The sequence below is a fragment of the Rhynchophorus ferrugineus genome, unplaced genomic scaffold (genome assembly GCF_030347505.1).
Source record: "Rhynchophorus ferrugineus isolate W39M unplaced genomic scaffold, kcgeb_rfMv2 rfM3, whole genome shotgun sequence".
NCBI classification, from domain to species: Eukaryota; Metazoa; Arthropoda; class Insecta; order Coleoptera; family Curculionidae; genus Rhynchophorus; species Rhynchophorus ferrugineus.
In genome coordinates this window covers 65,985,020-65,999,292 of record NW_027472582.1, presented here as the reverse complement: position 1 = coordinate 65,999,292, position 14,273 = coordinate 65,985,020, and the positions used below count along the sequence as shown (strand labels likewise).

General features: G+C 30.8%; 1 protein-coding gene across 3 annotated transcripts in view; it reads left to right on the top strand.

The window, feature by feature from the left end:
* Positions 1-14,273, top strand: part of sif (guanine nucleotide exchange factor still life) — a 293,884-nt gene that overhangs the window by 224,519 nt on the left and 55,092 nt on the right. For all 3 annotated transcript variants that reach the window (XM_076399197.1, XM_076399196.1, XM_076399195.1), the window contains exon 16: positions 9,858-10,003. In XM_076399197.1, the coding sequence (XP_076255312.1) occupies positions 9,858-10,003 (146 nt within the window). The remainder of the gene's footprint in view (positions 1-9,857; positions 10,004-14,273) is intronic.

The window sequence follows — 14,273 nt, the reverse complement described above, 5'->3', positions numbered from 1 at the left end:
TATCGGAAAACTTATTTTGATCGTTAAAAATTACGTTTAGAATATTCTCAAAGTACTCATTACAGTAACTCTTTTATAGAATATTTTGTCGCGATTTAGTTCAGGAAACTTAATACAATCATACATCATAATAATACTACTATTTTGATTTAACGAGTAAAAGACAACTTATAGTCTTTTCAAATTATTTTGTACATACGTCAATTAAATTTGTGACATCAAATCGTCGCAATGTTGCCGCATCAACTCCGAGTTTTAGTTCAATTTGTCTTTGACATACAACAAAATTCTAATGTAAATAAAATAATTGAAGAAAAATGTTAACAAATATAATTTATTTTACCATTATAGTACATCTAAAATGTACGGTTAATTGCACAATAGCTTATAGTTTAGAGTTATAACCTCTTATAGTATCGCTTTCAAGAATTTTGCATACATCTGACAACCGGACGACTTTCTCAGGCTAGTTCCGTTTCACGTTCGAACTAATCAGACTGCATTGTGTCTCTTTTTAATTAGAATCAAGTGAGAAGGAAAATATTACTAAAATAATATTAAACATCTCGATGACGTACGTACAAAAAACTGTATATAATAATATAAATATATCACTATATTCATTCGTAAGTTCGCAGAAATGGAACTGAAAAAAACTATTTTTTGAACTCTGCGAGGAAGTGGGTAATTTTGGCGGATTTTTTCGTTGAACCAGTTCTTTCTTCATGAATGTTTGCATTCAAACTTTTCAAATGTAACCGCAGTACAGTTGTTTTATTATTTTAATATTTTATCGGTAAGCAACGCCCAAAACACCATTTGCATCCGAAAAAACTAATTTTGATACCTAGATAAAGTTAATTTTCATATCATCTTCATTCCTCAATTGATAGTCAGAAAGGGTATTTACTTCTTAACCAACATATTGCTTGTGCATAAGTGCTATGGAACTTATTATTCATAATAATTCATCCCTTTTCAATCTTAACTTCTCTGTAATATATCAACTTTACAACAGAAACTTATACCGATATTATTTAACTCATTTTTATATTACAAAAATGTAGGGCGTTTAAAAATAAACCAGATATAAAGTAGCCTATTAGTAATTATTACATTCTTCTACGACTAAATGTAAAGAAGTTTTTCATTTATAACATCAGCAATGTATTATATTTTTAATGTGTACCATTACTATATACATATTCACCTTAACATCCTACATCTTACATTAGTTTATATTTTAAGGTAGTTTTATATATTATTTGTATTATTTATCTGATTGAAATTATCTTGTGAATAATGTTTTCAACCAGCGCCAGTTTTTTTACCAACATAGTTTTGTCTTCAAACAATATATTGGTGTCAATTTCATCAATGCGAGATCCGTATGTTGTAAATATACTCTAATCTGAAAAAAGCTTGAAGGTTACAAAATAAACTCTCAAAACTTATTTTTATATCTAATATAAGGAAAGTTGATATACTTTACACGCGTCTTTCATATTTTAACAGTTTTTACGTCGAATATGCGTATATGTTAGCTATGAAACGTGTAGGGTTCAAATACAAACATATTAATACAATTTAATTTAATAATTAATTAATTATTAATTTAATAGCTTTAAACATATTTTATTTTAAGGTAGAGAAGTGGAGACTGGCTTCATCATCTTCTGATTTCCACTGGTTTTACTCAAATTTTCATGATTTTAGTATTTTAATTCTACAGCTGTACAACTTAGCTATTAAAATTCGTCTTTGGTCGCCGTACACACTGAAGCTTCCGTCCAAATTCTAGCATACTAGTGTAGTTCACAACTTTAGATTACTTTACACCCTGAGTGTTTTTTAAGAACATGGATTTCAATAGCTCATGACTAAGAAATTTTGAATACTTTCAATCGATCTTTATGGCCTTACAGCCTGCACAGTGATATTTTTTCCGGACTCCACTAAACTATATCAAGGAAAACATTAACTAATAAGTTATATCTTAGTTATTTCCAGTCAATCTATTATTACGATTTTGTTTAAAAGGAAAGAAGTTGGTGACTTATTGCAACGACTTTAGAGACAGCACTGCTATAATATAACTAAAACTATAATATAACCCAATATAACTAAAACCCCTATTTCTAAATATTTTTCACACATAGACCAAACTTTGTTAAAGTTAATTGAAATAGAATTAGAATGATCGATCGACATTTATGATTGATAAAATTGAATTCTTGTCATCTCACAGGTAGACATAAACACGTCATTTTTTTTAGATAACCAGTATCATCTTACTCGCGCTATATAATATATTTATCTGTTTACGTAACACTCCACTTCAGAATAATTTTACCACAGTTCATCTTGTAACTTATGTACATTGGCTTAACGCCAAATATCTGCACATATTAGACTGGCTACATGATCATTTAGCTTCTGATTATGATAAATACGTTCATGTATTTAAAGCGAATTATGGCAAGAGCTTGACAGCTTAATAAATTGACATACACTTCCAATTGGAATGATTTATAATCGCTGCAATTAACTCCGAACTCTGCGCTCCCTTCAACCGACTATTTTATGTAGATTTAAACGGTTTCTTTTATTTCCCATCCGAATACGTTTTCATAAATTGATAAAATGTATATATGCGCGGCGATATAAATCGTGATGGTATCGAACCGAACAGGAAGGAAACGGTTTGGAAAATTGAAACGACCTTTTTATCGATACTCTTTATGTAGTTATAAAAATGGTCCGATAATATGGCGACAGTGGTTACATAAAATGTTCATTTTTCATTTATATACAAAGGGCTTATTGATAGATGATGGTTGTTATGATGCAATAAATACATTCAAATATCTGTATTTAATAATATTTAGCAATAAGGTTTTTTTATTTAGTCATAAAAATTTTAATATTATCAAAGTTATTTTGTATATACGACATCCAAATTTGTGGCATCACAACATCGTAATGTTGCGGCATCAACTCATCGACAACAAAATCCTAATCTAAATAAAATAACTGAACACAAATGTTATCAAACATAATTTATTTTAACATTATAGTATATCTAAAAACTACAGTTAGTTATACAGCCACAATAGTTAATAGATTCTTATCACTATTGATTTCAATAATTGTGCATACGTCTGACAACCGAACGACTTTGACAGGACTCATTCGTTTACGTCTTCGAACTAATTAGACAGCATTGTGTCTCTTTTTAACCATAATAAAATGAGAAGGAAAATATTGTCTGATTCTGAAACGAAGTTACAAATTGTGGCAGGCAATACATTAAACATCTTGATGACGTACATTCAGAACAACTTTCAATTTTGACTATATATACAATGTCTAGTAATAATTGTAACTCCTCTAATGATGGGGTTTTATAAAATTGGTATGGTTTGCATTTACACCAAAACAATCTATCAGATCTCGCAATGACAAAATACGCTATATTGACATATTTTAAGTTATATTTTAGTTTTTCATGATCAAAAGTAAAGACGCCTGCCCAGCAGATGCAAAATAGAAATTGCTTTTATAGTTCTGGTGCTACAGCCAATCAAATGGTGTGTTATAGTTTTGGTGTTATAGTTCCTATAATTTTATATGATTAATCCTATAAGACCTATATATATATATATATATATATATATATATATATATATATATATAGGAACTAACTAATAACTATTTTGCAAAAGCAAGGCTTTACTTTTCACTTAAAAGATGGAAAAAAGGTGTTGTAAAAAGGTATCATTGGAATTGACAATATCTGCTAAACCTCCTATATCACGAAATATTTTAACCTTTTTTAGTAAATTTTGCAACGTATTATACTAGAGTTTTGTCACATATTCCTATCAACAGTTGGCCTAAAGAATGTTAATTTATACTGATTATCAATCGTAAATCTTTATTTAGGTATTATATTTCTTTGTAAATTGTTAATTCAATTGAACCCTCCAAAACTAGAGATTTTCTATATTTAAAATTGTCATGCCTTATTAATTATTAAGTAATACATAAAAACCCTTTTCTAATTCAACATCTTAGAATAAAGAAATATTGAAACAAACTATTATTTCATGAAGTCGTCCATTTTAATTCATCATCATTTGCTCTCCTGAAAATATTTTAAAGACTACAATAGTCAACAAAGCCTAAATGTGGTAAAGACGGTGTATGATAAATAAATGAATTACTTCAATTTCCGCTTAAGGTCAATAATTTATGACACAAAAAGTAAACAACACTTGATATTTCGATATATTCGGCTAGCTGTTTATTATATAGTTGATTGTTAATTATTCTGAATAACTTTCACTATAATACGTATCAATTTGATTCTTTATTAGAACACTTTGCTTAAAATATTTAGACATAATACTACGATTTTAATCAAATTACCGTTAAAATTTTCCTTGATTAATATTTCATATGAAAAGGCAGTACTTTTTGCACATATATAGATTTCAGAATGCCTTATTTCGGATAACCTCCAACAGCTTCATTTTATTATCAACCAGCGTACGATTTAATTGGACAAATATAGAGGCACAATACAATTCAGACGTGAACCCTTTTGTTCGATTTTCTATTGCATGTTCACGTAATATCAGCCTAATTAATGGCGACTTTGATGTCATATTACCCATTGTTAATTATCACTTTAGATTGCTGCTAGTCGTTCATTAACGTTGAACAAGAAAAGTTTAATATGGGTTATCGGAAGAACGAGTATTGTTGGCAAACTAACATTAAAAATAACGTAAAACGATTGTTTTTCATAAGCATATTGGAAAATATATTTTAAACAAGTGCTATATAAGGCAGAAAATGAGTTTATTCACTAATTGAACTTAGTTTTCTAGGAAGACTCTAACATCTGTTTAATTTCTGACTCTATCTTATAATATGTTATAATTGCTGGATCTTTTGTTCCTCCTCAAACTCACATAGTACAAAACATATTTCTATTTCTCTCTTTTCTTATCTTACTACAAAACATAATATCGCACCCAACTTACAAATCAGAATGAGAAATCAAAATTATTAATAGCAGATTAAGCCCACATTTTGGCCAAAAATCGAATTCTCACTATTTATTACTCACCCTATTCACTTAACCACAAAAATTTAATATGGCGATTAGAGAATAAAGATTTAAGACGGTTGAAGCATTGTCTCGAGATGGTTATCCAAAAGGTTTATCCCTGTCATTTCAAGTAAATCTCTACATATAGTCTATTCTATTAAGTTTTTTGTGCATACGTCATCGTATGCATACGTCAATGTATTGCCTGCCGCAATTCGTAAATTAGTTTTAGAATCAGACATTATTTTCCTTCTCATTTTATTCTAGTTAAAAAGAGACACAATGTTGTCTGATTATTAAGAAGAGGTCGAATGAGCCTGTTAAAGTTGCCCGGTTGTCAGACGTATACAAAATTCTTGAAAGCATAAGTGACAAGAGGTTATAACTCTAACCTATAAACCATTGTGGCTGTATAATTAACTGTAGTTTTTAGGTGTACTATAATGTTAAAATAAATTATATTTTATAACATTTTTGTTCAATTATTTTATTTAGATTAGAAGTTTGTTGTATATTGAAACCCAACTGAACTAAAACTCAGAGTTGATGCGGTAACATTGCAACGTTCTGACGTCACAAATTTTGATGACGTATGTACAAAATAACTTTGAACAGACGATACAATCTAAAATATCATTACAATGTTTTCGAAACCAATGTTGATCTTGTACAAATTAATGCTGTATTGATAAAAGTGGAGGGCATGAAACTGGATTTGTTCACCATGAGCTGCTTCCAGCTAGTCAAAAGGGTTTGCATCAGGCAATTGATGACAAATGATCAAAACAAAAATTTTGATACATCCTCCATATAGCTTATATATGACACTTTTTGATTATCACATGTTTATCATACATTTTCGGAACTCTCTCAATACAGTTAAATTTCTTTTAATCAGGTAGCATTATCTGTAGTTATGGAGCAGATCTGGTTCAGGTAAATTCTTTTTCAACGCACGTAGCAGCGAAGGCAGAAATTGGGTCATACAGCAAGAACTGTCCAGCAAAACTAGAACAACACATTACTCAGTTAGCTGCAAGTAGTAGGCAGTCTAAGATTCCAAAGTAGTAGGCCCAAATATAAATAGTATTGTAGGAATGTGCGTCTCGTCCGTCGGAATGTGTGGCTGTCGATGCGATTGTTTGTCCAAACACTCACTACTATTTTGTGAAGGAATTCGCATGGGAACCGAAACATCGGCTGAATAAAAACTTGCTTATTTCGTGTGTTAAATACTACATGTGTTCGACGGAAGGATGGACAGGATATTAGGTTAGGTAAAAGAAGCACGGAAGCGCTATGGAAATGGTACTGTTACAAGAAGATAGAGAAAAGAGAGAGATACGTCGTCGTGGTGGTATTTTATAGCCGGGAACCGCATCGTACCAATCCACCAGCATTGCCAACCTCTGAACTTAATGTAGATGCAGTAGTGGTGGCGTAACTAAAGATGAGGATGGCATCAATTGGTGCACAACTATGGATATATCTACCGATGAAAATCTGACAACGTATTAGATTATTGTCTCAAGGAAACAGATTGTTAAATAGCAGGATATATAAGAAAATTATCTGAATTTATTTCCATAGATCCGTTGCCACGTAGTATGTTCCTAAAATAATTAAATATTAGATTCCTTCATGTAGATTTTTAATTCATCATCTATGGCAAAAACTATTTAGAGTCAAACCAATTACCTAAATATTTAATGAGATGCACTACGTACCGAAAACTCTTGCCGTCTAATTGACGGGCGGCAATTTGTTTTGCCATAATGGTTTGTTCTACAAAACCAGTTATGAGCAAAACCTAAACGTTTACGTTAGCTATTACGCGAATAAATATCGGCTGCCGACATCTGTTAACGAGCTTCAACAACATCCGTCTGCACGCCGGACGCGTATTTAAAACATCATTTTTCAGTCCAACAAATACGGCTTTACGCTGATATACGAATCACCAAAGGCATTAAGTAAATTACTAAAATCCGGAGCAAATTGGCCAATTGATTTTTTTTTCCGGGAAGTTCCGAAAATCCAATATCGCCAATCACGTTTCGATAGTAATCAAAAGTGATTTTCATTGCATTTATTTCACCTAGTATAGGGATGCAGAAAAATATCGATATATCGTTTTTTCAGAAAATATCGATATTTTTGGTCGACATATCGATATTTTTTCAAAACACCCCTACTATAGTCTCAATATTAACGAATTGTCGCTCATGTTCTGTGTTACTAATTTTACATATTAACATACTCGTACTGACACTGACACTGACGATCATAAGAAGCTTTCAAGTAAATTACTTATCACCACTTTAAAGTCCGTGCCAAACCCAAACAGTTATATTAATTTAGACTTGTTTTGTTGCTAATTTAATTTTTTGCAAATGTCACAGAACTATATCATTATTTTTATATTGTTTGCGGTTGGCACCGACTTCAAAGTGATCAGTTGGTAGTAGCTGGTTAGTCCTTAGAAAGCAAACTGAATAGCTTTTGCACTGAACGACTTCCGATTTTCCGTCACATCAGCTCAACAATAATATTATACCCCAATATCTGATTATTTTAGATAAAAAATCTGTGAAAACTCTGCACATGCCTTTGAAATTTGAGCGTTCCTTCGCCCAATAGATCCTGACTTGGTTCTGATAGAAACACCTCGGACGTGCACTCTTTCAAACAAAAAAAGAATTTTGAAACATACATATATATAAACACACATATATACAGCCGAACATAGAACCTTCTCCTTTTTCAAATTCGGTTAAAAACTACATGGGAGTTTAACATCAGCTTAGATTATCTAAAAGTTTTTTTACATTGATACTTTGCGTTTTCACCAACAGATATCGCTGGCCAAAATATCATATAAAGCATCAAATAAATAAAGTAGTTAATTATATTAAAATAGGATGCGATATCGATCATATCTCATGCATTTAAATTAATCAATATTAAAACAACGGACAAAATAGTATAATTATTATCGTAAAACCATATCATCAATCCGCATTACTATGACACGAATCGTATTTTGCAACAGGTTTTTAATGATCCGATAGCCGTTTCCGATTAAGCCTGCGGATGAATTTCCTGTACCGTTTTGCGAATTGTAATTGTTGGTGATGTCTGCGGTCAACCTCTGTTTTCTCTTGATGGACATATTTGCTTGGCCGTTCGTGTACTATTCCGTTTGATGAGAACACATTCGAAATTCCACAATTTAACGCTTAATTGCTCGATTCCGATGGTCCACATGACTGAGCGTTAAGTGAGCGCTCTGGATTATATTGTACTAGGGTAAAATCGATTTAAAATGAATATAGGGAAATGAGATTATAAATATAGTCAATTCAAAACAACAGTGAACCCACGTGATCTCTCAAAACCTCGCAATGTTACCCACAGCAACTTTGAGCTGAAAATATGTTAATTTTTGACTTTGACTTATCATCAAATTCTAATCTAAATAAAATAATGAATCAAAAATAACGTACTATGAGTTATTTTAACATTATCGTACATCTAATGCATATATTGTCGAAGAACTTAAAACTTATAATTAATTATACATACACAATAATTTATAGGTTAGAGTTGTTTATTATATTTATATTAAACTTTTTTCCACATTAGTATAGTTAGGGTTTTAGACGCGTTTTTTATGTAGTTGTATCCATCGAGGCCCTAATAGGCCTAATTAACAATTGTGTATCTGAGTAATATATTTTACTTTCATTAGAGATCATATTTACCTTTTACGCTCAGTTCTTGTTTCCTTCGATTTCCTCTGTACATGTTTCTTGATAAAACTAGATTTAGTCACTGCATTTTTCTTAATGCATTTGCCACATCTGCAAAACTCATACATATTTCTCACCTCATACATTTTAACCAAACGTTCATGTATATTCTGGACAATAACACGCATGATTATAAAGCTTTCACACTCTATAATACAATTTCCTACAGTTAAAGTATATCAATTATATACTGACCTTCAGATCTTTCCTCTTTCCGAAACACTAACGAAGTGAATAACAAGGTTTATTTACAAGCTACCAAAAACTTTCTCACAATTCTACCATTTGTCGATTTCTTCTTCAATGTGTCTGATCGAGCTCATCCAAACCGAATATGTTATTATCGACAACGTTTCTTATCATAAATCCAGATAGGTTTGGTTTGAATATACTCCTCGACCTGAAAGCCTATTGTAATAATTCTTTGCATTACCAACTCAGTTGGATTAAATATGCAGTAATAGGCAGTAAGATGTAATACTTCGTAGCCATAACATTTAGCAATCTGATCTACCATGTATCTTTTCTCAAGTTTGGTTTACTCAATTTCCATTTTTTTTTTCGATTTTTAATAATTTTATAAATATTTAATAAATTTAGAATTATATTAATTAATTATTAATTATTATTATTTTCATACACTGATTGGAAGTAAAAGAAGCCTTTGTTAGTATTTATATATCAAAGAAATTATATATAATGGTCTTTCATATCATAGATTTGTCATGTATATGGATGAAAATGGAAAGCACATAAATAAAATGATACCTCCTAATAATATCATAAGAAATAAGTTTCCTGTGACATAGTTAAGCATAGTTTCAAATCAATGAATTATATAATGAATATAGAAGTAAAAATTATTCATGGTATTAATCAGACAACCGGGGAAGAATAGACAATTCACATTCTATGTCTTGTTCCAGATATCCGACGATGATCGTATGTCATTAACTACGGCCGTCTCAGACGAAGACGATGGCGAGAGCGTTATGAATTCTCCGTACAAGGCGAAGCAAACGGGCACTGCGGCGGCTTCTTTTAATTGTACCGGTGCTGTAAGGAAAGCTGGGTAAGCACACAATGAACTTTATTACCATATTGTCCTATATAAACTAATTAATCTAGAACTTACGTAGAAGATTACTAATTTAGTATCAAAAGTGATATTTAAACAATGAAAAATATGTTACCTTATATTAATTCTAGAAAAAAGTATAGTTATTAGTTATCCTTACACTAAACTAATCTAAAAGAGTTATCTTACTAACTTGAATAGAACGAATATGCAAAAGGACCTCGACTTCTTTTCATATAAATTCCAAAGCGTTATTCAGAATAACATATCACCATATAAATGCTTTTATTTAAGGCTTGTTCGATATTGGCAGCTTGTGATGGCTATGCTCTTTAATTCCAGTTGTTCAACTTTTTGTTTATCATTCAGATATGATGATGATTATCAATATATTCGTTAGGTTTGTATTTTTGGCGGAAAATAATTTACCTGAAAGGTTTTATTATTAAGCACAGTTATTCTATATGCACAAAGCTTGTTTCTATCATTTGATTATCTACCCATCCTTATTGAAAAGCGATTGTTCCTTTCACTAGCCAGCAAAAATTTGCACTGTTCTCCATACATTCTCGTCCTTATTTCTTTACGCCACCTTTTTTATTAACAGAAAGCTGGTGTATCATTAATACATCAGTATGTATATCCCAAAATAAAATAAAATTAGACTAGTTAAGCTGAAGTTAAGAGTAAACACTTATACACTCTTCCTATTCATCACTTTTTCATTCACTTCTCAGCCTTATTTTAAAGCAAAATCTTTGAATAACATCGTAAAATAATTTGTTTTCGAGGTCGTCGTGTAGTTTTTCTTTGGCATTTTAGCGCAATCTCATATTTGCATCGCATAAGTCCAATTAAACTTTATAATAAATAGACTGATAAATCCTTGATTTTGGATCAACTTGTAGGAAGGAAGATATTCCTTCAGAATACTCCCTATAACTTTTTGATTTTGAGTCTGATGTACCCTATTTTTGCCTAATGTGATATGATACATCCAAGTATGTTGTAGAGTAGTGTTTATTTTCTTAAAATGCATTTTGAATAACCGCTGTTACTCTATGCCCTTCATTTCGGTCAATTGTGGTATGGTGATTTTGAGACACAATCTGAAAATATGGAATTTTCGTAAGTGAAATTTTTGAACATCATGAAAATCGTAGTGTAGATATCCACTATCGCATCTTCGGATCTTCCCCTGAAATGTTCTTCTTTCGTAGTTTTGAAAAGCGAATTGAGTAACTTCTCTTCAACGTATCTATTATTTGGACACCGTTCTTCTCCTTCGAATTTTGGCAACTAGAAATACTTATGCCTTCTTGATATATGATTCTACATAACAGCACTTTACCTTTGTAAATATATTCTACACAACAATCAGTATATAGCTTCTAGATGGAGAACTATATCGTCAATCCTACTAGTTCTGTTCTTTCTTATAGGTGCCAATATTCTATGGATCTCCGTAATGACGATTAATAAATAATTTAACAGCTTGATTCTTGAATATATTTTTGGATAATAAATTATCAAATCGATGCCGAATGTTCCTTGTTCTCCAGATAATCATGAAACAAAACTTTTATAATCAAATTTAGGTAAAGACAAAACGCACAATCGCAAAATCGCGATAATTTCTATAGTAAATACCTAATTTACAATTAAAAAATAGTAATAACACTTAAATAAATATAAATTGATTCTTGTTGCGGTAATGGCTCTTTAAGATTAGGAAAAGCCAGAATAAAACTGGTATAATTCAAACCAATTAAAAAAACTAAATCAGATGAATAAGATGGTTACGGAATACCGAAATCAAAAAATGTTGGTATGTAGGTCTGTATTTGTATGTAACACACATACAATCTGTTTGTTATATATGATTCGCAGTTTTCATCCAAATATGTCTTAAATAATTTAAAGATAATTTAAAATGCGGGCTTAATGAGTTACTTAATGCAGATTAAAACTTAATTGCCTACGTAAAAGCGGACGAAAGCTCCGTAATTTGGGATTCAAATATTTATGAATGAACACCACGTTACGGTTTTACCATCATAAACTTTACGGTTTAATTTTGATTTAGATGAAGATATCAAAAAGTACCGCTTATCAGACAGAGAAATTTCTTCCTTTCCTGATTTATGTAGATATGTTTAGTTTCTTGGGGTAAATATATCAGTCCTTCTCTTTCATGATTATTTAATGTTTATTAATTCCAAGTATTGTGATGTAGATTAGGATTAGTGTTACTTGGTTTATTATTTTACAAATTGAATGTAAAATGTATGACAAAAGACCCAGTACAGAAAAAATAATTTTCCATGAAGAAAACATAATCAAACAGCTTTAAAATCTATTGCTAATATCAGTTAATAAGTACGAATAGAATTAACATCCAGTTTATTTGCTATATTTAGCTGCCCGTGACTTCTAGCTAAACTAAAGCATCAAAAAATTATTTCTTAGGAAAAGTTACTTTTTAAAGGAGGAGATAATAGAGAGATATTTAAGATAATATATACTGTATATTTATTAAACTTACGAATATATATAATAATAATTATAGAATATACAAACAAACAAGAACAGATTTTGAAAAACCATAAATAATATTTTACAAAAAAAAGTCTTTATCGTCGTCGTATGACGATATTTCAAAATTTAAATTAAAGGATAAGGGTCTGATGTCCTTAAGGTATCTGAAAATTGTCAAAAAGAATTTTATTTCGAACAAATATTCCAATAACTCTGCAGCTTAGCTGAAATTAATTGAATGAAATATTCCTAAGCGTATTACAAATAGTATTTTCATTAAATACATATTTCATAAAACCGACTGAAATTTCCTAATAACAACTGAATTTTAGCGATGCAGAGTTTCATTAGTGCTCAAGCTAAAACATGCCAAATTAATTTTGCAGCTTGTTAAATGCATTTATAATTATATGACATTAAAACTTTTATTAAACAAATTAATTGTCTATTAGGTGCACAAGCACATCTCATTGTATTCATTACCAATCTAAACTAATTGTTTTGGCATTTCTCTACCTAAAATTGCATTCTCGACTATCATTACTTTTGTTATCTAATTTGAAAACTACTACCGCAGCTGAAAAAATACTTTTACAAACTTATGGTGATGCTGTTTTGTCATATCGCAATTATCAATTTTGATTTCAATGATAAAAACTGGTGGTGGTTTTTATGTCACTGATAAAGTACTGTCTGAAGAATAAAAAAAGTTCAAGGAAAGTACTTTTTTTTATTAGTTAATTAATACATTGTTACTAGTCGTTTCCGTCTAACCTACAATTTATCTTTATGCTAACTTAAATCTAGGTATATAACTACCCATCGGTCCTAACACAGTCTCTGGTGAAATAATGTTTACACATGTCACTGCTGAATTTTCTAATATATGCACCTCACTACACAACACTACACAAGATCTGATTGTTTGATTCTTTTGAGTCTGTGTCCTGTTCTGGTGGAATCCAAAAGTTGCAATATTTCAATATTCGTATGAGAATGGAGTCGTTCCTCATGCCCGCTTGCAATTCTTTTGATTTTTTTGACTGACTGTGGGTATCTGAAGGTCTCGATGTAGGTAATCCTATAGTATTTGGCCTAGGTCCTATAGTATTTGAGTGCACCCACAATACCTCTCAGGAAAAATTTGCATTTTATTTATGTAACTCTTTGCAGAACATCCCCATAATTGAACTCCGTATGTCCATATAGGTATAAGTATTTGCTTATATAATAGCAATTTATTATGTACTGATAATTGTGATTTTCTTCCAATTAGCCAATACATTTTCCTATATTTCAATTCCAGTTCTTTTCTTTTTCATATGTTCCTTCCAGCCATGTTTTGCATCCAGATTCATTCCGAGATATTTAGCGTTGTTGCTATATGGAATGATAGTGTTATTTCATGTTATTGGTGCTTGTACGGTCTGGTTATAGATGAACTGCACATGTACAGATTTACTTTCATTAATTCTTATTTTCCAAGGTTGTGTCCGATTATTTATATTGTCCCTTGCCTGTTGTAATTTCCGTGAGGCTTCCTCACTATTGTCTCCGACAGCTATAATCGCAGTATCAACAGCAAATGTAGCCATCGTGATATTTTCCATTTGTGGTATATCACAAGTGTAAAGTAGATAAAGCATTGGTCCCAGTACACTTCCTTGTGGTACACCTGCTTTAGCTCCTTTTATTGTAGAGTAAACTTCTTCTTGTTTGACTCTAA